Source organism: Protopterus annectens, chromosome 7.part0, assembly GCF_019279795.1.
Source record: "Protopterus annectens isolate FY-2018-M chromosome 7.part0, PAN1.0, whole genome shotgun sequence".
NCBI classification, from domain to species: domain Eukaryota; kingdom Metazoa; phylum Chordata; order Ceratodontiformes; family Protopteridae; genus Protopterus; species Protopterus annectens.
The window spans coordinates 905,624,706-905,651,650 of NC_056739.1; the positions used below are offsets into that span (position 1 = coordinate 905,624,706).

Sequence of the window (26,945 nt, forward strand, 5' to 3'; positions counted from 1 at the left end):
GGTCAGAAACTAAAATCTAGTCAAGTATGGACTTGTTATTGATGTGTCTAGTATGGGTGTTGATAAGTTGAAGTTAAGCAGGTTTATGCTAGAGGTAGGGAATTTGCCAGTAAGGTTCTCCCAGTTAATGTTGACATCTTCCAGGATGATAGTTTCATTATGTATGGTGTTAGAGATCCAGGAGAGTATGTCTTCTAGGATGGGATGTTTGGTCCTGGAGGAATGTAAATTACAGTGAGACACAGAGTGTTAGAATTGTTGATTTTTAGGAAAGTGATTAGTATTTCTGTGTTATCAAATTGTGGGATGGGATTAGAGTATGGGGTAATAATAAGGGAGTTAGGATAGAAGAGAACAAGACCTCCAGCTTTCTTGTGGGGTCTGTCAGCTTTAATAACATCATAACAAGGAGGGAGGATTTCTGAGTCTTTAATGTTGGGGTTTAACCAGGTCTCAGTAGCGGCAAGGATGTCAGGAGAGTTGCATGATAACCCGGTATGGAAATTGGTGATTTTATTGCAGATACTCCAAAAGTTGAGTGTGATTATTTTTAGATCGTTTTTGGTAGGAGCTGTAGAGATGGGTGATTGAGAGTTTAGATTGAAGAGAGGTAAGGGGGTAGGAGGAGAGTTGGGGCCAGTACTGGGATGAATGTCACCACAGAGAATTATATTAGAGATGATGGAGTGATTGAGCGAGTTTGTATAGCTGTAGTGGAAGTGATGTGTTTTATTTGTGAGAATGTGGAATTTTCGGAATAGGAATGGAGTTAGGTTAAACAAGCTAGAAGAAATAGAAGAGTAACTTGGTGAGAAGGAAGGGAGGTTGTGGTGAGTGTAGGAGTAGTTTTGTAGGAATCGTGTAGAGTAGGATTAAAAGAAGTAGAATATATTAGGAAGAGGAGTAGTGTAGAGAGTTTATATTGGACTGTTTGCTGTGTGTAAGGGGTCATGATGGTGAATGGATGTGGGGTCAGGAATAGAATAGGGTGCTGAAAGGAATGGGGGATAAGTGAGAAGTAAGGGGAAGGAGCAGAGAGGGTGGGGTTAAGAACTGTAGGTGGGTGTGATTTGTATCTGATTGGCTGTGAGGGGTGAGAATAGAGGAGTGTGGGTGGAGTGTAGTGGCTATAAGCTTAGGGATAATGGGGGTGGTTGGGAATGGGGGCAGGGTAGGGGAGCGGATAGAACCTGGGTGTAGCAAGGGTGAATGGAATGGGCTGAACCTCAAGCCAAACCCATTCATCAAAGAACTATCTGCAACCCCAATACGGCAGGTCAGTGCCAGTACCTATGTTTGTCTCAGATCCAGTAGAACTGACTGTTAGGACAGTTTGTTAGGAATACTGTGTAGGGTCTTGGTGTTGAGTAGAAAATATCTGAGGTAGAGTTTAAGGACTGCTTGGATATGAGGGGGAGGAATTATATGCGTTATCATCCCAGTTGGTGTGCAAGCCACTATACTGCATAGGCTGGTGTATTTACAATGATTGATCAAAGTTCACAACAAGTAAGGTGGATAATAACATACCCTGCAGACATTTGTAAGTATCAACTGGCTGGTTCCTTAGGTCATGGTCTTACTTTATAGAAATGGGGATTCTTGGGCATCCATTTCAGGCAGTGAGAACCTGCAGTTAAGAGAGTGCAGGGAACTGTAGAGGAAGAAAAGTAAACAGCTTGAATGTGAAGTATAGCAGAAAGGGCAGTTGAGAAATGTAAAACTGTATCAGGCAGGGTTCATACTTTTGCTAGCAGAAGCAAAAGGTGTGGTTTATTTTAAAGCATGTTACATAACATTAGATCACAGTCTATAAATACTAAATCATTAGTACAGTAATTAGTATTGCAGGGCCATAAATAGGTCTACTGGGGTCATTAGGTGTTAACAATAGCAATTTAGTTAAAATAAATACACTTTATACATTGCAGCTGCATTGTTAATTAGAGCAGCAGACCAGTTTATTTAAAATAGCTAATCCATATTTTCAGCCAAAGAAATTTATAACATGTTTGCTGAGGACAGAAGGCTGGTAAAAAGCCAGTTAAAAGCTAAGGTAATTAGGCTTGTTTAATTGGCAGAATACAATTCATGAAGAGCAGGCCCCTATAGAATTGTGAATAATCAGCAGAAAAGAATTAAACTAACAAACATATTTGCAATCAACTCACAGACTCAATTTATCCAATTTTAATTAACACTTTAAACAATGTTATTACACACTCACAAGTACAGTTCTTAAGCAGCGCAGATAGCACATTATTCAACTGCAATGATTTACATAAGCAAACGTACTTGCGAGTAACTAACAGGCTCAGTTTATCAGCTGGCACTTTAAACTTTATAAAAAGCAAAACACCAAGACTTGGAGACGGCTGTAGAATCCAGTATAAAAATCTTTATTCGACATAAGCGCTTTCGTGGGTGACCCCACTTCTTCAGCTGTCTGATACATTTTAAAAACAACTGTTGGTTTAAATATCCTCTTAAGACACATGATTACAACCAACCAATACATTGTTATGGTGTGAACAAGCACTTTCAGTTTAAAGTAACATTCTGCAAGGTACATACCATTAACTAAACTAGAAATCTGCATGTATATGTATACACTTCTAAAAGCCTATTTATAAAGTATCTAAATTATATTTCAAATTTCCATAACATTTCAGTTTGCAAGCACAGAATATGTCTGCACATATTTACATTTTCCACTTATGTTCTCCAAAGCACATACAAGCCTGTAACAAGAAGGCAGTAATTTATCATACAAACAATTCTACAGCACATCTTACCTAAAAAGCTGTCTAAACTTTAACTTAGGACATTTCATTTTACAATCACAAGAAAAGAATATATCTGCACGTTTCTATTTTCCACTTATGTTCTCCAAAACACATACAAGCCTATAACAAGAAGTCAGTTATTTTATCATACGAACAATTCCACAGCACATTTTACCAAAAAAGTTGCCTATACTTTAACTTAGGATGCAGGGGTATATATTCATTTAATCCATTACCTCTATCAGCCCTTAATCTTACTATCCACTTAGCTTCAAGCTCTTCAGTGATGTTCCGTAGGTCCCCCCTCTTATACTCTCATATGTTCTCCCTATAACTAGAAATGTAAAAGCATGTTCCATACAATTACTAATAGTGTGTCTGGCCAAAGAATTCACTTTGTTCTTTTTATGGATGGCATAAATATGTTCATGTATTCTTTCCTTCTGTCTTCCCTACATAGAAACTACAGCACACTGTGCAATGGGCCAAGTAGACTAAATGCACGAGGTGCCTATAGCTATGCCATTAGACTGCCAATAATGATCTGCCCTGAAAACAAATATATTGTACTTTAACACAATACTTAAAAGCTGACTAACTTTCTCTATGGTATGTGAATCAACCATGAATATCTCCCTTAAAAAAGTACAGATGCTGTCTATTCCTACATCATTCGATATCACTGTAAATAAAGACACCACATCAAGGGTTACCATATATGTCTTCAGCAACACTTCCAAGTCTTGTGTATATTTAAACAAATCAGTCAGAAAATGTTCTGTATCTCTTAAAATGTGCTGCATGTTGTTAATCTTAGGTCTCAAGAATTTCTCTAAGTATACATATATTGAGACTGGTTCTGTGCACCAATTCCTTCCAGATACTATCGGGTGCATAGGGGGACACCTTACACTTTTATAAATTTTAGGTAACCCTTGTATAACTGGGGTGGTGGGATGCTCAACAAAAATTAGTCTTAACATATCCTTACTAATCAAGCCATTCTGACATATCTCCTTTAATTTAGTGACTACCTTACTGAACATCTGTTTAACTTGATAAACTTTAATTTTCACATAAAATTTGTTGCCATTCAACATTTCATCCATCATTCTATTGTATGCTACTGTATTCAACACTACGATAGGGCCACCTTTATCGGCAGGTCTTATAACAATAAAGGTCTGGTGGCAGTCTTGTGTTTTTGCTTTTTACTTCTGACTTTGTGTGCTACCTTAGCTTTGGATATTATGGCTGAAGGACAAGATGTTATAGAACTGGATTATAATCAGGTGGACTGCAAAGTATTATTCAAGTGAATCCTTTGATGAAGGCAATTATGTTTGCAATGTTTTGCTGGACTGTACCACTGATGAAGGTGAGACTGAAGACGTTGCTATAGATTTGGCTGGTCTTAAAAAGAAGTTGCTAGCCTTAGAAAAAGACTTGTTTAAGTTGAAATGAGCACAATTTGAAAAATTTCATATGGAGGTCTGCCTCCTAGAAGGCCTTGTTCCAAGAGGCCTTAGAATTTTAAAAATGCCTTCTTATGCGAACTGTGACAAGGAGCTACTTGTTGGCTGGCAGAAAGTGAATTTATCTGCTAGTACCTCTTATATTAAACTGCTGATTTCAGCAGCAGAGAAAGAGATACAGGCATATACTCTGTCAGATGAAACAAAATATGCTGAACTGCTTTTTCTGTTTGAAACTAATCTAGTGGATACATGTTTACTAGATGTCCTGGGCACTATTTCAGCCTAGGAGTGTAAACTGGCTAAATAAAAATTGAGAAAAATAGCCCAAGACCGTCGTGATTTTGAATCTGGCATATTTTTTCCTGGCCCACGTTCTCAGAAAGCAGAGGCGTGTCGAATGAGCCAAGAATGACCTCAGTGGAAGCTTCAGCCAATGATTCACAAGCTGCAGTTGTGATCGACAATGAGGGCACGCTCACGAGTGACATCACAGCCATTACAACGCTGACCGGCGTTGAAGACACCACCAGGCCAATGGCCACAGTTTCCTCAAATAATTCTCATTTTATAACTTCAAATGGGACAGGAGCTAGACAGAAGCATTTGAAGTTAAAGCAATGGTACATCAGTCAGCTGAGAATACGACGCCGTCCAGAGGAACTGACTTGAATATTAAATTCCCTTTAGGGCAACGTCAGCGGTCCTTTCCTTTTCCTGTGAGGAATTTAAACAGTGTGAAAGACCAGCGCCCAAGAGGAAGGAGCAGAAGTCGACAGAAGAGAAAGACAGACGACCAAATGACGAACCAGGGGAATATAAAGAAGGCCTTCTTCAAGGAAGGCTAGTGTGGAATCTTTCAGACTATGTTTTAAATGAGAATGAACTCAGTGTTTTACAAAAAGGACTTATACATATTCCTACAAGGTACTGTGATTTAACAGATGCTATTTTTGACATCAAGTGTTTTACTAGAAATGTGATGTTGAAATTGTTGCATAATGAAGATAAAAATGTTATTAATACTAGTGTCAATATTTTTAGGAAACCTAGTCTGTATGCACCACAGCTAAACCCTTTTTTAAATGCCTCTGAGCAACTTTGTATAGATGATTTTCACAAGACAGCTGATAAAAGTCATAATAGGAATAAACATGGATTTAATTTAAGCAAGCAAGAACATCTTGCTTGAAAAATCTGCAAAAGAATGAAGTCATTGTTATAAGATCTGCTGATAAAGGTGGCCCTATTGTAGTGTTGAATACAGTTGCATACAATAGAATGATGCAGGAAATGTTGAATGACAACAAATTTTATGTGAAAATTAAAGTTTATCAAGTTACCAGGAAATGTAGGCAGGAGATCTACGTTCAAACTGCACTCATAAAATATTCTCCACTGATAATAACGACCCAAAATAGACACAGAAACAGTTTAATTAACGTGAAGCGCTTTTCGTCTCACTTATAGTGAGACTTCCTCAGACATAACATTTTTTTACATATTGTTAGATATTTAAATTATGCTGACAATTACTCAATCCTCCCAACCACCAATCAATGAGAGGAACCCGACAAAAGTGGTAAGTTTCATTACCACATTTAGTGTAAATGGGTATGGTATTATGGATTTTATTAATAAAAATCAGGATCTCATTAAGTCGGACTACCCCTTTCTTTGCCTACATTTCCTGTTTTGTTGTTTTGGTTTATTTTACTACTGGAGTTTAACAAGTTAAACAGATGTCCAGTAAGGTAATCACTAAATTAAAGATGATATGGCAGAATGGCTTGATTAGTAAGGATATGTTAGACTATTTTGCTGTTGAGTATGCCACCACCCCAGTTATACAAGGGTTACCTAAATTTGCTAAAAGTGTAACGTGTCCACCTATGCTCCTGACAGTATCTGGAAGGAATTGGTGCACAGAACCAGTCTCAATATACTTGGGGAAATTCTTGAGACCTAAGATTAAAAACATACAGCACATTTTAAGAGTTACAGAACATTTTCTGACTGATTTGTTTAAGTATACACAAGACTTTGAAATTATGCAGAAGACATATATGGTAACCCTTGATGTGGTGTCTTTATTTACAGTGATACCGAATGATGTAGGAATAGAGAAAATCTGTATTTTTTTAAGGGAGATGTTCATGGTTGATTCACATACCATAGAGCAGGTTAGTCAGCTTTTAAGTATTGTGTTAGAGAATAATGTCTTTGTTTTTGGGGGAGATCATTATTGGCAGTCTAATGGCGTAGCTATGGGCACCTCATGTGCCAATAGCTGCGCCAATGCTGTAATGGCAGGTTGGGAAACTAAGTTTTTATTGAAAGGTCCCTATGCAGACAGAGTTTATTTTTAGAGGAGGTTTATGGATGACCTCTTCATTTTGTGGAGAGGAAACACTGAAGAACTGAAGGAGTTTGTACAATATATTAAACCTGTACATTTCTGAAGTTTACACTTACATTTTCCATGAAAACAGTACATTTATTAGACGTTAGTGTTGACAAGAAAAATGATGGCACTGTGGTTACTCGTCTGCACAAGAAAGAATGCCTTGTAAACCATTTATTAGCTAAAGATAGTATGCACCCCCCATATATTTTTTGAAATTTAATTCAGAACCAGTTTTATAGAGCTTCTAGTCTGAATGTGACAGATGAAGATTTTGTTCTTCAAGTTGAGCAAACTAGCACTGATTTATTAGAAAGGGGGTTTCATATTAATGATATACAGAACAGCATTAAGGAAGTGAGTAAACAGAGATGTTTAAAGGCTAAACCATATTTCTCTAGGAGAGAAGACAATAGAGAAGTACAGAGTGATGGGCAGAAAGATAATATTAGTGAAAATAAACAAACTAGAATATCATTTTACCACTCAAAAGATGCATGGATGTGTAAGAATGTGACAGAGAAACACTGGACTATATTGAGACTAGATAAGAGCATTAGTAGTCTAATAGATGTGAAACCCAAGTATTCACTGAGGAACTATAAATCTTTGAAGAGACAGTTATGTCAACCTAAGGTCAGTGATAGGAAGCATGGTCACATAAGGCCAGCCATAGGAAAAGATACAAAAAAATGTGGCAGATGTAACTTTTGTAAATGTATCAATATTACTAAGTTTGAACATCCAGATCAGTTAAAGACATATGAGTTTGACTACAATGCTACATGTGAAACAGAGCATTTAGCCTACTTGGCCCATTACACAGTGTGCCGTAGTTTCTATGTAGGGAAGACAGACAAGTCTCTGAAGGAAAGAATACATGAACATATTTATGCCATCCATAAAAAGAACAAAGTGAATGCTTTGGCCAGGCACACTATTTGTAATGATATGGAGCATGATTTTAAATTTCTAGTTCTAGGGAGAACATATGAGAGTATAAAGGGGGGGACCTACGGAACATCACTGAAGAGCTTGAAGCTAAGTGGATAGTAAGATTAAGGGCTGATAGAGGTCATGGATTAAATAAATATATACCCCTGCACCCTAAGTTAAAGTCTAGGCAATTTTTTAGGTAAAATGTTGTTGTTGTTGTTGTTGTGTCTTTCGGCTTTTCCCAGTTAGGGGTCGCCACAGCGGAACTCCGGTCCGCTAATGATTGGCAGATAGATTTTTACGTGCCGAGTTGCCAGCCTTGACGCACAACCTTCAATGAAGGTATGCCCATTCACGCATGTCTCCACGCAGAAAACGCTCTAGCTGAGAATCAAACTGGACAGCGTTTTATTGTGAGGTGACAACGCTACCGCAGCACCACCACCACAGCTAACGTTTTAGGTAAAATGTGCTGTGGAATTGTTCATATGATAAATAACTGACTTCTTGTTATAGGCTTGTATGTGTTTTGGAGAACATAAGTAGAAAATAGAAACATGTGCAGATATATTCTTTGCTTGTGATTGTAAAATGAAATGTCCTAAGTTAAAGTTTAGACAGCTTTTTAGGTAAGATGTGCTGTGGAATTGTTTGTATGATAAATTACTGACTTCTTTTTACAGGGCTGTATGTGCTTTGGAGAACATAAGTGGAAAATGTAAATATGTGCAGATAAATTCTGTGCTTGTGATTGCAAACTGAAAGTTATGGAAATTTGAATTACAATTTAGATACTTTATACATTTTTAGAAGTGTATACATATACATGCAGATTTCTAGTTTAGTTAATGGCATGTACCTTGTAGAATGTTACTTTAAATTGAATGTGCTTGTTCACACCATAGCAATGTATTGGCTGGTTTTAGTCATGTGTCTTAAGAGGATGTTTAAACCAGCAGCTATTTTAAAAATGTATTAGACATCTGAAGAAGTGGGGTTACCCACAAAAGCGCTTGTGTCAAATAAAGATTTTTATACTGGATTCTACAGCAGTTTCCAAGTCCTGGTGTTTTGCTTTTTATTCTGGATCTGTTCTGTGCAGGACAAGTGAGTTCTAAAGCTTTGGTGGCAGTCTTGTGTTTTTACTTTAAACTTTATAGGTTCATAGGTTCATACTAGGCTATCTGCCCTAGGGCATTTGTAAGCCTAGCCAGAGTGTGTTTGGCTTTCGCCACCCATTTTAAATGAATTTTGCTATGCCCTTTTTCGAGGTTAGTATACTGTGCCTCTGTCTAACAGTGACACAGAAGTGATACCCGGGGTAAACCTACTATCTCCCATCCACTCATCAAGATTCCTCTTGAAGAGAGTCAATGAGGGACTCTGCCTAACCTGGACTGGGATTTTATTCCAGAGTGAAGGGAGCCTCTGGGTTATGAATCTGTCCCTCCAGCATGTCCTATTTATTTCAGTGCTGAGGTTCAAGTCTCTCGAGCACGTAGCTCGATGGGATGTGGATTTTCTGAGGTGCAGCATGTCCATTAATTCCGGGTTTGACATGGCTTTATACGTCAGGCACAGATCGCCTCTGAGCAGGCGGTATGCCACTGAGTAGAGCTGGAGTTTCTTTAACCGGGCAGCATATGGCATCTGTTTGAGCCCTTTGATCCTCTTGGTGAGGTACTTTTGGGGTCTTTCCAGTTGCTGCAGGTGTCTGGTAAGGTACATCCCAAAAGGGGCATTGTACTCAATTATTGGCCTGATGAGGGATGAGTAAAGAGGCACGATGACCTCCCCTGATCTAGATGTGAATCCCTTCATGATTAGGTGGGCTATATAAAATGTTTTATAACCACTTTGGCCACGTGGTTGTCAAATGAGAGATTGCTATCAACTTGGGTCCCCAGGTCCCTAATTACTTCTTCCGTACTTAATGGATTACCACCTATGTGGTAATTTGTGGGCACTTCGTTTTTGCCAAAGAGGATGACTATACACTTTTTGGCGTTTAGCTTGAGGCCATGGCTCTGGCACCAGTTGTCTGTTTCTATGAGGCCCTTTTGTAGGATGCTTGTGTCGGCTGGAGAGTCGATTATGGCGCCCAGTTTGCAGTCATCTGCGAACATGGTCAGCCACAGTCCTTCCGTGTTAGCCTGTACCTCCGAGAAATATATACCGAACAAGAGAGGTCCCAGGACTGAGCCTTGTGGGACGCCACTTGTAACTGGTTTGGAGTCTGACATGGCTCCAGCAATTTTAACCATGTGGGTTTTGTCCTTGAGCTAGTTTGCAACCCATCTAGTGACATAGGGGTTTATATTTAAGCTGGTGAGCTTATCTATAATGCCCGAGTGGGGTATTGTATCGAAGGCTTTTGCAAGGTCCAGGTAGGCTGTGTGGACCACCATCCCCTTGTGGGACGCCACTTGTAACTGGTTTGGAGTCTGACATGGCTCCAGCAATTTTAACCATGTGGGTTCTGTCATTGAGCTAGTTTGCAACCCATCTAGTGACATAGGGGTTTATATTTAAGCTGGTGAGCTTATCTATAATGCCCAAGTGGGATATTGTATCGAAGGCTTTTGCAAGGTCCAGGTAGGCTGTGTGGACCACCTTCCCCTCGTCAATGGCCTTGATGACTGTTTCAAAGAAGTCAACCAGGTTTAAGAGGCAGGATCTGCCCTTAACAAAACCGAACTGGGTAGGATCCAGTGTCTGTAGGTCCCCAATATCTTTATTTATGAGGTCCATGATGATCCTTTCCATAGCTTTGCAGACCAAGCTAGTCAGGCTTATGGGGCAATAGTTTCCAGGATCCGTTGAGGCACCACCTTTGTGGAGAGGGACCACTGTTGCTGTACGCCACTCTTTGGGTACATGTCCTGTAGTAAGGCTGAGATTGAACAGTAGTTTTATGTTTGGGTTTAGTTCTTCTTGGAGTTCATGTAGGACGCAGCCCGGGACACCATCTGGTCCCATTGATGCTGTGTTTTTTGCTTTGGAGAGGTACTTTTGGGGTCTTTCCAGTTGCTGCAGGTGTCTGGTAAGGTACATCCCAAAAGGGGCATTGTACTCAATTATTGGCCTGATGAGGGATGAGTAAAGAGGCACGATGACCTCCCCTGATCTAGATGTGAATCCCTTCATGATTAGGTGGGCTATATAAAATGTTTTTATAACCACTTTGGCCACGTGGTTGTCAAATGAGAGATTGCTATCAACTTGGGTCCCCAGGTCCCTAATTACTTCTTCCGTACTTAATGGATTACCACCTATGTGGTAATTTGTGGGCACTCGTTTTTGCCAAAGAGGATGACTATACACTTTTTGGCGTTTAGCTTGAGGCCATGGCTCTGGCACCAGTTGTCTGTTTCTATGAGGCCCTTTTGTAGGATGCTTGTGTCGGCTGGAGAGTCGATTATGGCGCCCAGTTTGCAGTCATCTGCGAACATGGTCAGCCACAGTCCTTCCGTGTTAGCCTGTACCTCCGAGAAATATATACCGAACAAGAGAGGTCCCAGGACTGAGCCTTGTGGGACGCCACTTGTAACTGGTTTGGAGTCTGACATGGCTCCAGCAATTTTAACCATGTGGGTTTTGTCCTTGAGCTAGTTTGCAACCCATCTAGTGACATAGGGGTTTATATTTAAGCTGGTGAGCTTATCTATAATGCCCGAGTGGGGTATTGTATCGAAGGCTTTTGCAAGGTCCAGGTAGGCTGTGTGGACCACCATCCCCTTGTGGGACGCCACTTGTAACTGGTTTGGAGTCTGACATGGCTCCAGCAATTTTAACCATGTGGGTTCTGTCATTGAGCTAGTTTGCAACCCATCTAGTGACATAGGGGTTTATATTTAAGCTGGTGAGCTTATCTATAATGCCCAAGTGGGATATTGTATCGAAGGCTTTTGCAAGGTCCAGGTAGGCTGTGTGGACCACCTTCCCCTCGTCAATGGCCTTGGTGACTGTTTCAAAGAAGTCAACCAGGTTTAAGAGGCAGGATCTGCCCTTAACAAAACCGAACTGGGTAGGATCCAGTGTCTGTAGGTCCCCAATATCTTTATTTATGAGGTCCATGATGATCCTTTCCATAGCTTTGCAGACCAAGCTAGTCAGGCTTATGGGGCAATAGTTTCCAGGATCCGTTGAGGCACCACCTTTGTGGAGAGGGACCACTGTTGCTGTACGCCACTCTTTGGGTACATATCCTGTAGTAAGGCTGAGATTGAACAGTAGTTTTATGTTTGGGTTTAGTTCTTCTTGGAGTTCATGTAGGACGCAGCCCGGGACACCGTCTGGTCCCATTGATGCTGTGTTTTTTGCTTTGGAGAGGTACTTTTGGGGTCTTTCCAGTTGCTGCAGGTGTCTGGTAAGGTACATCCCAAAAGGGGCATTGTACTCAATTATTGGCCTGATGAGGGATGAGTAAAGAGGCATGATGACCTCCCCTGATCTAGATGTGAATCCCTTCATGATTAGGTGGGCTATATAAAATGTTTTTATAACCACTTTGGCCACGTGGTTGTCAAATGAGAGATTGCTATCAACTTGGGTCCCCAGGTCCCTAATTACTTCTTCCGTACTTAATGGATTACCACCTATGTGGTAATTTGTGGGCACTTCGTTTTTGCCAAAGAGGATGACTATACACTTTTTGGCGTTTAGCTTGAGGCCATGGCTCTGGCACCAGTTGTCTGTTTCTATGAGGCCCTTTTGTAGGATGCTTGTGTCGGCTGGAGAGTCGATTATGGCGCCCAGTTTGCAGTCATCTGCGAACATGGTCAGCCACAGTCCTTCCGTGTTAGCCTGTACCTCCGAGAAATATATACCGAACAAGAGAGGTCCCAGGACTGAGCCTTGTGGGACGCCACTTGTAACTGGTTTGGAGTCTGACATGGCTCCAGCAATTTTAACCATGTGGGTTTTGTCCTTGAGCTAGTTTGCAACCCATCTAGTGACATAGGGGTTTATATTTAAGCTGGTGAGCTTATCTATAATGCCCGAGTGGGGTATTGTATCGAAGGCTTTGCAAGGTCCAGGTAGGCTGTGTGGACCACCATCCCCTTGTGGGACGCCACTTGTAACTGGTTTGGAGTCTGACATGGCTCCAGCAATTTTAACCATGTGGGTTCTGTCATTGAGCTAGTTTGCAACCCATCTAGTGACATAGGGGTTTATATTTAAGCTGGTGAGCTTATCTATAATGCCCAAGTGGGATATTGTATCGAAGGCTTTTGCAAGGTCCAGGTAGGCTGTGTGGACCACCTTCCCCTCGTCAATGGCCTTGGTGACTGTTTCAAAGAAGTCAACCAGGTTTAAGAGGCAGGATCTGCCCTTAACAAAACCGAACTGGGTAGGATCCAGTGTCTGTAGGTCCCCAATATCTTTATTTATGAGGTCCATGATGATCCTTTCCATAGCTTTGCAGACCAAGCTAGTCAGGCTTATGGGGCAATAGTTTCCAGGATCTGTTGAGGCACCACCTTTGTGGAGAGGGACCACTGTTGCTGTACGCCACTCTTTGGGTACATATCCTGTAGTAAGGCTGAGATTGAACAGTAGTTTTATGTTTGGGTTTAGTTCTTCTTGGAGTTCATGTAGGACGCAGCCCGGGACACCGTCTGGTCCCATTGATGCTGTGTTTTTTGCTTTGGAGAGGGCGGCTCTTACCTGAGCATCTGAGATGTGAGGGGGGCAGCACTCTGCTGGGATGATATTTGCCCTTTTGGTGGGGAAGGGGGGAGAAGTTTGCGCTGAACCTGTCAGCTAGGATGTTGGCAATGTCTGTAGGTTCGGTGTATTTTTTGTCATTTTGGAGTAATTCTGAGCATATCTGGGAATTCCCACCCAGGTTCCTAACAGTGTCCTGTGCAATTTTTCTCTCCAAGCTGGCCTTAGACGATTTTATGAGTGCCCGTAGTCTTTTGCTAATACTGGTCAGAGATGCCTTCCCTTTTTGGGATTTTGCTCTATCATGTAGTAGCTTCCTCCTTCTATTGTATAGTTTGTTTATGGCTGGGGTCCTCCAGACAGGACGCCTAACTTTGGAGGATTGGGTCTTGGTTTTATTTGGGATTGCATGATCCATGCATTCCTGGAGGTGTTCATAGAATGCGTTTATAAAGGATTCTGCGGTCTGGGCCATATTTTCCACAGGCCCGGGGGCTTTGAAGGATTCCACCTTGGTTTTGAGGAATGTGAAATTTGCTTTAGAGAAGTTTTTCACTGTGGTTTTCTGGGCAGGGTCTGGGGTCGGGATGTGAATATCTAGTGAGATTAGTTTATGGTCTGATCTTACCAGTGAGGGATACACTTCTGGTCTGGAGCATAGAATCCCCATGTTGGTGATGATCAGGTCCAGTATGTTTTCCCCTCTTGTGGGAGTGGCAACATGTTGTTCCATAGCATTTGAGTGTATAAATTCTAGGAACCTTCGGGCTAGGGTGTTGGAGCTAGAGTAATGCTCCCAGTCTATGTTAGGGTAGTTGAAGTCGCCCAATATAATGGTGTTTGGAGAGACCTTCACATTTTCCAGTGTTCTCAGGAAGGCCAAGTGGGGTTCCTGAGTTTGGGAGGGTGGTCTGTAGCAGGCTATAAACTGGAAGGCAGTTTTACCCACTGTTAGTTGCACATGGATAGTCTCTGATGCTTTGTGCTGTGCCACCAATGTGGAGGTGTGGGTATCTTTGACGAATATTGATACTCCCCCTCCTTTTGTGGTTCGGTCCAAGTTTTGGGGCCGAAAAACATGGTATGAGGTATAACCTGGTAGTGCTGGGGTGCTCTCGGGAGCCTTGAACCAGGTTTCTGTTACTGCACAGATATCGATGTTCTCCATGCTAAGGAGAGTTTTGAGTGCGTGCATCTTGAGGTTTAGACTTCTGGCGTTGAGTAGCATTACTCTTAGTTTCTTATCCCTTGTGATACCTATGGAGGTGGGTTTGTCTTTTGAGCCTTGCCTAAAAAAGGCACTATGGGGTGGCAAGAGCCTTTGCCAATATCCGAAAACCCAGGGGTGACAGGTGCAAGCCATCCCTAGCGAAGCATCGTGGCTTGTCGAGCATGTCATCCCAGGCAGACAGGCATTGGATCCCCTTTGAATGACACCAATACTTAAGCCAATTGTTGAAATTGATCATCTTGTCTTCATATTGTGGCATCATTCTTGGTGAGGGTAAGATGCTACTCAAGGTCAGGGTCATACTGGCCTGGGCTACATGCTCAGAGAGCTTCTCTATGTCTCTTTTCATGTAGTCCAGGGAGGTACATCTCAGGTCATTCACACCAGTATGGACAATGACTGAGTCATATTTGTACTTGCCTTGGAGTGACCTGAGTGCTTGTGTTATGTGGCGGATCCTAGCACCCGACAGGCTGCTCACCGTGACCTTCTCCTTGTTCAGCCTGGTGAGCGGGACATCAATGTGCCTGACGACAGAGTCACCTATTGCAAGTGTATCAGGTGTGTTGTTTAGCCTTAAGGGCTGTGACTGTTCGGCACACTGGCTTTGTGAGCTATGTGTTGCACGTGTTTTGTTTTGGGGTAGCGGTTGCTTGGGTGTCTGCTTTGGAGGTCTCTGCTGCTTAGGCAGATTTTTATTTAGAGCCTCCGAGTATGTTTTTGTGTGTTTATGTGTTTGGTTTGCTGTCGTGGTAGGTCTATGTGAGACTGGAATTGTAGTGAGTGTGGTTTCCTTCTCCTACTGACTGGTTACGCCAGTACTGAGTTGAGAGAGCTTAGCCTCCAGTTTGGCTATATGGTTGCATCTCTCACGTGTTGGAATTTGTTGGGAGGAGGAGAGGGTTGTCTGTGTACATGAGGCAGTTGTAACATTGTCTCAAGATTCCCAGATTCACCAGCTGGACCGGAGAGGAGATTGACAACTGACCTTTGGACATGCTAGAATAGTATTGGAAATTCTTTTATAATTGAAAAAAGGGCCAATGGGGAACAAAGTACTCAAGGGGAGTTTGTGAGGGTGTAGTGCTTTTAATTTTTAGTGCTGACTTATATAATTGCTTTAGTGAGCAAGTGCCAGGCTTTAGAGTGGGAATAGGGTGTTTATTATGAGAACTAGATCAGTTCTAAGGGAAAAAGTGAAGAGCAGACTTTGTGGAGCCGAGAATGGTTTAAACCCAATTAAGCAGTGCTGCCCGATGCTGCACTATGCGCAAAATCGCTCAAAACCGCGCTAAAGCAGGTTTTATACAGGGGGACTTGAAAGAGCTAGAAATTGGCCCAAAACGGCCAATAGACTACCAGATTCTTGTGCTGGGAACACTCCTCCAGGGATAGATAGGCTACTCCAAGCTCCCCACTGCCACTGGTGAACAAAGAAGCATCCCCTTATCCAAGAAAGGAAATGGGCAACACAGGAACTTTCCAAAAGTCCAGAATACAGCAAAGCCTGTATTTGGACTACTCTAGGTCAGGAAAGACGGGAAACAAGGAAAAATGTTTTTTTCTTTTTTGCAACAAACAGCAGGAAAATGCAATAAATATGTAACACAGGCTAGCACACTTGAGTGTGTAGCCTCAACAGGTAAATGCAACAAACGGGACAAACTTTAAAAGTGCAGGTGCAAAAACAACTTTAAACAGTTTAAAACAGTTCAAGAAGCAGAAATACTTGCAGTTTAGCTAGATCGGACAGTCGCCCAAGTAGTAGCAGGAAAACAAACACTTTTATCAGGTTAGCAGTCACTCTTTTAGCCTCTCTGCCTCTAGCACCACTCTGCAGGACCACAAGGAGCTTGGCTGAGTAGTAACAAGCGCAAAAACTGCGCCAAAGTGGGTTTTATACAGGGGGACTTGAAAGAGCTAGAAATTGGCCCAAAATGGCCAATAGACTACCAGATTCTTGTGCTGGCAACACTCCTCCAGGGATAGATAGGCTGCTCCAAGCTCCCCACTGCCACTGGTGAACAAAGAAGCCTCCCTTTATCCAAGAAAGGAAATGGGCAACACAGGAACTTTCCAAAAGTCCAGAATACAGCAAAGCCTGTATTTGGACTACTCTAGGTCAGGAAAGACAGGAAACAAGGAAAAATGTTTTTTTCTTTTTTGCAACAAACAGCAGGAAAATGCAATAAATATGTAACACAGGCTAGCGCACTTGAGTGTGTAGCCTCAACAGGTAAATGCAACAAACAGGACAAACTTTAAATTACAAGCGTAAAAGCATGCTAAAGCTGGCTTTAAAGCAGGGGGTTAGAAAGAGATAGGAAATGGCCCAAAACGGCCAATAAGCTACAGGTCACTGGGCTGGAACCACTCCTCAAGGGACAGATAGGCTTCTCAGAGCTCCCCACTCTCACTGGTGAACAAAGAGGCTTCCCCCTATCCAAATAAGGATATGGGCAACACAGGAACTATGACACAGCTCAGAGATCAGCAATACCTGAAGACTGGACTATTCTAGTTCAGTAAAGGTGGGAAACAAGAATTTTTTTTTTTTTTTTTTTTTACAAAGTAGCAGAAATTAGGTACAGAAACACAGTAAATGCTTTAATTCGGCTAGCGCACTTGAGTGTGTAGCCTACCAGTTAAACTAAGCAAAAACAAACTTTAAAAGTGCAAAAAAACCTCAGAAATACAGGCAGGAATGCAATAAAACGTGTTAAAACAAGCTCAAAAGGTACAGGCTCATTTTAGCAGTTGTTGCTTTAAACTGAATGTTAAAGCAAGTTCGAAAGGTACAGTTCATTAATGGGTGCAGATAAGCTCAGAAGGTACTCTTCTAAGCAACATTGATAACATAAGATTAATTAGTATTAATGTAGTTAACTCGCAGGCTCACTTTTCCGTGTTTGGCTGGTAGAATAAAAATTGTAGAGCAAACAAGCAAGGATTCATTGTTACAGGCAAAACGCAGTAAAAAAATATGAAATGTAATAACTAAGGTAACAATCGCTTGTAGATAATTACATGGCAGGCACACAGAATGCAGGATGCTAGGAGCTACAGCCCTGCTAGTTTACTTTGGCTAATGGCGCCCATTTCCCATGATGGCTAGGTAAACTCAGAATGGGCACACAGCAGGAAAGAGGCTGTACTTTGTAAGATCTAGGCAGTGTAGCATGAAAGGAAATTTAGTGAAAGTGAGTAAAAAGATGGGTATTGAACCTTGAGGCAAGACCTTGCAGCAAAAACCTATATGTGACCCTAGTACAGCATGTCAGTGCCAGTACCTATGTTTGTCCCAAATCCAGTAGAGCTGATTATTAGGACAGTTTGTTAGGAATACTGTGTAGGGTTTTGGTCTTTAGTAGAAAATAGCTGAGGTAGAGTTTAAGAACTGCCTGGGTATGAGGGGAGGAGTTCTATGTGCTAGCATCCCAGTTGGTGTGCAGGCCACTATACTGCCTAAGCTGGTGGATTTACAATGATTAAGCAAAGTTCACAGTAAGTAAGGTGGGTAATATATTTTGCAGAGATTCATAAGAATCAACTGGCTGGTTGCTTAGGTCACAGTCTTGCAGTACAGAAATGGAGATTCTTGGGCATCCAGTTTAGGTGGGGAGTACCCGCTGTTGAAAGAGTACAAGGAATCTGCAGAGATTCGTAAGTATCAACTGGCTGGTTGCGTAGGTCACAGTCATGCAGTACAGAGATGAGGATTCTTGGGCATCCACTTCAGGTGGGGAGAAATCGCAGTTGACAGAGTACAGGGAAGTGGCAAGCACACCGATCGCAGGATACCAGGAGCTACAGCCCTGCTAGTTTATTTTTGAAAAAAAAAGTAAAGAAATCATTGGAGCAAAGGTCCACTGGTGGATGCGATGGTGGCAGTGGCAACCACTAATTGTTGGAGGAAAGTTCCTTAGTCCATTCCCCCAACAGGGAGTCTAGGGCTATGGAGTGGTTTGGGATGTGGACTTGTGCTTCAATGATTCTTGCACTTGGAGAGCTGAATTACTTAGCCCATGTCATCAGATTTCAGAGAGATCTGACCAAGGAGCTTTCCAAGTCTCTGTCGTGTAGCCTGTCTGTTGATGATCAGAAGACTGTGGACTCCTAGCTTTCTACCCTTCAGTCTACTTTTAACAGAGCCATGTGACTGCTTTCTAATGCAGTTGATGGCATGGTTAGAACAGCGGGCACCAGCATCATATGCATCAGCATGCCTGGATGTGTTTTTGTAATTTTGCAGAAAGCTTTATGACTTCCTTATTCAGTTGACCCCCTTTGATGCTCCACTGTATTTAGACCAAAAGTAAAAGACATGCTAACCAGGACTCAGCAAGATGGTAAGATTCCCTGTTTGCAGTAGGAATCCATTTTTCCATCCCTCAGAGAACATTCTGTAGAAATCAGAGGGCTGGAAAGAGTTGTCCTGGAAATCACAGAGCTCTTAGTCATGACAGTCCTGGTCCCATGGCAGACAAGGAGATAACAACAATGGACAGCAGACCTTATAACGAGGGCTTTTGAGGTCCATTTACTAAGAAGTCTTTTCAGTGCCCATGAACAGTTGCCCAACTGCTGCACTCTGGTGGAAGTCAGGGAACATTTATCTGTGCACCCACAAGCCTTTCCCGTTCTCCTGTAAAGAAGAAAAAAATTTCTAGATGTTCCACCCAGTTAATGAGAACTTACAGCAGCAAAAATTTCCAAGCTGCTAGAAAAAGAGTCAACCATATAATCCTAGAAGACCAGCTAGAGTCCAGAGTCTAGTCGAGGTTCTTTTTAGCACCCAAGAAAACAGGGAACCTCAGATCCATCTTGGACTTGAGTGATGTAAACCAATATGTGAAGCAGACATAATTCTGGATGGTCACAATTCATTCCGTTTTGCCTCTTATTAGAAAGGACAATTGGATATGCTCCATAGTTCTCAAGGATACATACTATCCTGTCAAAATAAAGCTGCACTCAAGGAGATTCCATCATTTCTGGCTGGGGACCAACCATTATCAATTCAGAGCCCTAACATTTGGTCTCATCACAGCCCCTAGGGTGTTTACTAAGATGATGGCAGTGGCTTCTTGACCTGCTAGGGATCCAAGTTTTCCCATGTCTCGATGATTGGCTCCTAAATGCTACCTCCAGCGAACTGCTATTGAAACATTTGAACCTTTTACTCCACCTAGCAAGATCTAGGGATCACAATCGATCTTTCCAAAAGTCATCTTACCCCAAAGGACCAAATATAATTTATCGGATGCCACCTTAATTCAGATCTACAGATCACCAAACTTCCCCACTCCAGAGTGATCTCACTGCACCTCACAGCTATGCAAGTATTCCATTACCCTTCTCCTCCAGCAAGGCTGATTCTTCATTTGTTAGGTCTAATGGCCTCTACATTCTTAATGGTTCCACTAGCCAGATTTTACTTGAAAGTACTTTACTGGAATCTAGCTGTGAAATGGTCTCAAAACTTGCATCCATTACATATAAACATTTGTGTCACTCAAATCTGCAGACAGCACATGTCCTGTTGTATAAAATCTCCTTCAGTGACAGAAGGACATCCATTCCAAATGAATCCACCTGTGGCTGTAGTGACCATAGACACATCCCTTCTAGGGTGGGGAGGGGCATTTTGAAGGGAAGACAACCCAAGGTACTAGGTCACCCACACAGGCTAACCTTCACATCAGCATCTTGGAGACAAGGGCAGTCCTCCTAAAGTTGCAGGCATTTCAGGATGCCTTCTCCAAGGGTATGATTTCTATATAGTCAGACAACATGTTGGTAGTCTGGTACATCAGCAAACAGTGAAGAACATGTTCCAGTTCTCCAGGTTGAGAAGTCATGAGAGTTTGGCAGTGGGTGATGTCTTTTCATCATTTTCTGATTGCAGTGAATATGTGGAATGTCCAATGCGCTAGTGGACAAATTGAGTATGATGATCTTAATGCTTCATGAGTGGCCTCTCAATCAAGCAGTCACCACCTTGATTTTCCATTGCTGAGGCCAACTTTGCTGTGCTCTCTCTGCATCTTACAAAACAACAAATGCAACACATACTTCACCGTGATCCCCTCACAGAGACAGTCAGCAATGGATGCACTAGTCTGCAGTTGACCCCCAGGTCCCCTCCATGCTTTGTCCCCATTGCCGTTAATGAACAAATCATACAGAAAGCAAGAATGTCCAAGGCCAGCATGATCCTCATTGCCTACTTCTGGTTTCTCTTCCTCTGGCATCCACCATATATGTTGGATCAGCATTTTCTTGCAGGCCTCACAATCTGTTTTTCACAAAGATGAACTTTCCTTGAACACTAATGCATCTTTCCATTCCAAAGTGGCATCTGAAGCCAGTTTAAACCAGTCTATAAACCTACCAGTCTTTTTCCCTAAATTTTCAAACAAAGGTGAACACATTTTACATATGCTGGATGTTCATCGTCAGCCTGGGTTGTGTCTTCATAGGACCATGCCATTCAGAAAGTCTGATCAATTGTATGTTGCTTTCTCAAAGCCCAAATTAGGTAAAGCAGTTACTAAGGTTACTCTTTCTAGATGGTTATCAGACTGCATTTCTTTCATTTACAGTAAAAGGGGCTTGTCTCTACAAACTAAACCTAAAGCTTATTCTGCAAGGGTAATGGCCACATCAGCAGCCTTTTCTAGTAAACTTCCCATTAATGGTATTCATGCTGCAGCAACCTGGTCAACAGTTCACACCTTTGTAGCTCACTACAAACTGGATGTACAATCCAGATCACGTTGTTTTGATTCCACCATTCTCAGAAATGTCCTTCCTTGATACCTCCCAGGTATAACAACTTGGGAATCTGCCCCATAGTTGGATCAGACAAAAGTAGACAACATTGGATACAAAAGTTATGCAGTTAATATAAAACTAGATCCATGTTGTCTGATTTTCATCTGATTCAACTTCCCTCTCTCCTACTCCTTTCAAATTGTCAGAAATAAGCATCTGGTGACCGGCAATTTTCTAGCACACCCTGTCTGTGAGCAGCTGTTTTTGACTGCCTTCCAGTCCTACCAAGTTTTCCTGTATACCAGATTTAATTTTGAACAGGACTGATATATAGATATATTATCTGATTAGGGAAAACTCGATGTGAGGTACTGAGGTAGAGTAGAGGGAATTATGGGTAGGAGAGGAGACAGAGCCCTGGAAACAAGAAGCTTCTTAGTTGGTGCCGAGGTTGGATCCAGTCAGATCTGACAACCCACAGTTGAACTGGATGAAAATCAGACAGCATGTATCTATTGTTTTTGGTCAGTACGTAACCGTTGTTTTCATTTTATCCCATTCACTAGCTATCTCTTCTGTAGAACTTTCTATTTTCCGTAATAATCATTTCCACTACCCTTTCCTTAAAGGCTTCTCTTTTTGGCTAGTAAGTAGAAAGGTGCCAGTGTCGCATTTTTACTTCAATTTCCTGTATCTTTATCTTAGTTTTTATTGGTGCTTGATGTGAAAGTTCTTTGATGTGTGTCAAAACTTTCAATTAAATACAACTGTCAAATGTAACTTCTATCCATTCTAGGCCGGTTATTGTACCTTAGGGAATAATGTGTAAGTTATTTCTGATTTCCTACTGCTGAATTCACATCTTCTATACCAAAATGTTTTCATGTAATTGTTCAGAAATGTACCCTCTTTTGTTACATTGTCCTTTGTAGGTTCCACTTATACACCCTCACTATTGCAAACCGAGCTCCATTCTCCACCCATAAATAACATTATCTGCAAGAAAGCTTATTATTTCTACCCATTTTTTTAAGCTCCATAATATAAGTTTTTAGTGAAGTATAGATACATGCAAGTGTAATCCTCATTCTTTGCCAGTAGCGACTTGCTGCCACAGATCTACCATTATTGTCTTTTTCCCTCTTCTATCATGATTGGAGCCCATGTAACATTCAGTATTATTACTGTCCTTTTCTTTTGTCTCGGATATCTTGCTAAATCTCCATCCTGAAATCCTATGTTTGTCAAATTCACATTTATATCTCAATGTGTCTCCTGCAGCATTATTTGCTCCCTACATTTCTTAATATATTCTGATACTGTTTTTTTTTTTTGTCTATGCCTATAAGACCATTTATAGTCTATTATAACATGGACAGAGTAGCCAGTATAATAGAAAGTTATTAGTCCCACCCATTATACATGGCAGTTGTTTTGAATGTGTATTTCTAGCTTTTGGCTTACATGGACATACTAATATTTGACAGGCTCATTGTTTAGGCAGTTGTTTCTTCTCATCTCTGTTTGTACCTTTGCCTCATTTTCATGACATTTTGCTTCAGTGAAACCACTCGTAGTAAACTTAATACATTTTCAAAACCGCATCTTCTTTTAACTTAAAACAAATGTGCAAAACTATTTACATCTCCAACAAATGACATTTAACATTATACATAGGAGCAGTTGTCCCAAATTAATGTCTGCATCTACAGGCACTGCCTAATCTAAAATTAAGGCCAACCATGCTAAAGCCTGTGTTCCCATTTACACTAATTGCTATCTATTCTGTTATCTCTATTCCCCTCCCTGTTGTGCAAAATAGCTTGCATGCTTTCAGAAAACATTTAATGTTTTGCACTAAGAAAAAATAACACTAGCTACCTGTAATAAATAAACTAAATTGTGCACTCTTCTAATAAATGCATTTAAGTAATTATTTCTCATTCACTTCCTACAGCTTCAAACTTTATTCTTCTTTGAGTTGCTTGATACTGTACCTTTAAGTGTTGCATTTCCCCAAGCAAAGAGTGCTCAGAACTCCCAAGATTAATTGCGTGCACCTGCAGCCAGCTTGTCTCTATGTAAAAGCAGTCGCCAATGAGAAAAAAAAAAACTGCAAACAACTTTGCAGATGCATGAAAGAATATTTTGTGAATTTCATTAGAACACACTCTACAGATCCCCCTTGTCAGCTGGCTGCAACTGCAGTTTCTTATGTCCCACTATGAGCCTTTGTTAATGGGAAAAACATGTAATAATTTTGAAAATGAAAGAAACCTAGCATTTTCCATTCCTATCATTTTGCCTTTTTCTTTCAAGGCTAGTTTCTTAAAAATGTCTACATCATAAACCATGGACATTAATATGGACACTGTCCCTTTTGAAAACAGGAAATTACTGTCTTAATTTTACATATATCAGTAGACGTTTGCACTCTACTAGAGCTGCCCAAGATCACAAAATTATATTAACTTTAACTTGCATCTGACCAGTTCTTCTTATCTTGTTACTGTATAAAGCCTTTACATTTTACAATGAAAAAAAATAACTTGTTTGCTTTAATATCTTTAATGTGTGTGTGTGTATGTATGTATGTATGTATATATATATATATATATATATATATATATATATATATATATATATAGGGTCTTCTTCATAACATTGAAATTTCATAACATTCAGACCAAAATATTGAAAACCCAAAACATTGAAAATTCAGAACATTGAAAGTGTGCTTCATAACATTGAAAACTACAATGCATGTATAAATAACGGTTACCTGTCAAATGATCAAATGATTATAACATCTAAACTCAAAATATCAAGACCATAACATCTAAACCTCAAAACATCTAAAAGTCATAACATTGAATCTCAAAACATTGCAAACAACAAAGCAACTATAAATAAAATCCCACACAGTGTACTATGTTTCTGCAGGGGTAAAAGCCCCCCTGCACCCCCCTCACACCCTCCGTAAATTAAATATGCCAACTCTGAGATCGCACTACAGTGGGGTTAGGAAGTTAACCTTTTCCCCCACTGTAGTGCGATCTTGGAGTTGGTATATTTAATTTATGGGGGGGGCAGAGCCCCCCACTTGGGGGGTGCAAGGCGGGCTTGCCCCCCTGCAGAAACATAGTACAAAGTGTGTGGGATGTTATTTATAGTTGCTTTGTAGTTTTCAATGTTTTGAGATTCGATGTTATGACTTTTAGATGTTTTGAGGTTTACATGTTATGGTCTTGATGTTTTGAGTATAGATGTTACGAAGAGTAGATGTTTTGATAGGTAATCATAAATAACATCCTCTCAACCTGTAGCAACACGTAACTAACAAACAGGTTAGGAAATTAACTTTTTTCCACTGTAGTGCGATCTTGGAGTTGGTATATTTGAACTTACTTGGGGTGTGGGGGTGCACGGGGGCTTGCCCCCCTGCAGAAATGTAGTAGAAAGTGCGTTTGTTAGGTAGTTGTTGTAAGTATAGGTGATGATATTTACTTTTGCAATGTAGTTTTCAATGTTATAAAGCACACTTTCAGTGTTCTGAGATTTCAATGTTTTGGGTTTTCAGTGTTTTGAATTTTCGATGTTTTGGTTTCAGTGTTATGAAATTTCAGTGTTATGAAGTAGACCCATATACATATATATATATATATATATATATATATAAATATATATATATATATATATATATATATATATATATGTATTTATTTATATATATATATATATACATATATATATATATATATATATATATATATATATATATTACATATATATGTATATATATATATATATATATATATAGAGAGAGAGAGAGAGCAGTCAGTACTAAGACTCTCCTTGCCTCACATTTAAAATATTCCTCATTGCAAGCTATGCAAAATTGGTTTACAATATAACATGCAATTTACATTAATAATTTTATACAGATATTAATAGGAACAGAAACAGTTTTATTTAGTTATTTTATCATTCCCTTCAGTGTCATTCTAAGCATTACTTATGTAAATTGGCATATATGCTTTACACTTCACACACAGGTTAAAGTAAAAAATTCCAGTCTTTCTCAAATACTTTTTCTTGAAAAGATGCATTTCACAAGTCTGTTTCTTTATTCATTTATATTGATGCTTTACAATGTCACATTTGTTCATTAATTTCCCATTGTTGCTGGTCTTGCTGACTTTCCCTGTCTCCAGATGTTAGTCTCTGGTTCAAGTCTAAAGTACTGCTGATTCTTCTAGTCAGCTCCTGTGTTTTGTTTCTGTCTCTCAAATATTTTCCTTTTGCACACTGGAAAAGGTTTCACTGGTAAAGTCTCTCTTTTTTTTTCCCCAAACACCTTTATTGAATGATCACTTGTGACATAGGCAAATTTACATTCATATTAAAGTAATCAAACTATATTAACATAACAAACATTATACTTAACATATATTGCTATATGTCATATAACCTAAGCAATAGTACTTAATTTTTTCAAACATCTGTATTAAACCATCACTTACTACATAGGCAATCATATTCTGTTTGAGCTTTTTGTCACAAGAGTCATAGTTAGAGCCCTGTTCTGCTTTATGGCTCACTCTTTGTTGGAAAAACTTATTTATATCTTCCTTAGCCTGCACTTTATACAAAAGGTAAATAAATAAGTGGGGTACTTATAGAAGAAAGATGATGTGTTCACTTGCTTTTTGTTTTATCTGTTTTGTAGTTTATGATATAATGTTTTGTTTGGTTAAACTTTAACCGTTAAAGTCCTTACTATAAAATTTAAATTTTGTGTTTGCTTAGGTAGTAAATCTGACTATAACTAAACACCTTTTTTTTTTTTTCTTTTTTGTCTAGGATCCGGGTTGGATGCCACAGGCTTATCAACCATCATATATTTACAAACCTCATCCTGGTGTTCATTATGCTTAGCAGTGCTTCTTTAGCAGCAGAAGATCCCATCCGCAGTCATTCCTTTCGCAATATTGTAAGCATGTTGGGATGTTACTATACTAATAAACTTAGAATAACTAAGCAATAGAGTTGCTGAAACTTATTTAGAAGTGTATCCAGAGAAGCTGGCATATTCTTCTCTAATGAAGCAGTAGAATTCATATTCCTCACTAAGGAAACTGCAGAATCTTAGACTTTCAAAAATAAATCTTATAAATTGCAAGCTGAAAATAGCTAGGCCAGATTCATTAGTGCCTACACTAAGTGTACACCATTCTGAATGAATAGACAACATAACTCCCACCTTCTTCCTCCTAATTTTAATTTTCCAACTGATTTTCTTGCAACCTTAAGTATCGAGGGAGATTCGTACAGGTTACCTCAATGTGTAGTCTATGTCTACATTCAGTATAATATTTCTGAGTGAATAGATAGCACAAAACATGTGATAGGGATAATGTTAAATACAGACAGTGTACACTTACTTAGTATATAGGCAGTCATGAATTCAACCCATTCTGTAAAATTGTCTAATTGATTTTGATGTTGTTTTTATAATAAATTTGAATCTGACTTTCAGGACTTTCACTAATAGGTTCTGTAACATTTATATGTTTGGGATGGCATGAATAATGAAATGGGTTCCAGGTGTATGTAGTGGCTTCATTAGCTTGTATTTTAGACTGTATAATGATATTGATTTATCA

At 40.1% G+C, this 26,945-nt stretch overlaps 1 protein-coding gene across 1 annotated transcript in view; it reads left to right on the forward strand.

Moving 5' to 3' along the window:
• CACNA1D (calcium voltage-gated channel subunit alpha1 D) overlaps window positions 1–26,945 on the forward strand; it is a 5,051,180-nt gene that overhangs the window by 2,837,631 nt on the left and 2,186,604 nt on the right. Inside the window, exon 20 of the mRNA XM_044077483.1 lies at window positions 26,143–26,272. Within this exon, the coding sequence (XP_043933418.1) occupies window positions 26,143–26,272 (130 nt within the window). The remainder of the gene's footprint in view (window positions 1–26,142; window positions 26,273–26,945) is intronic.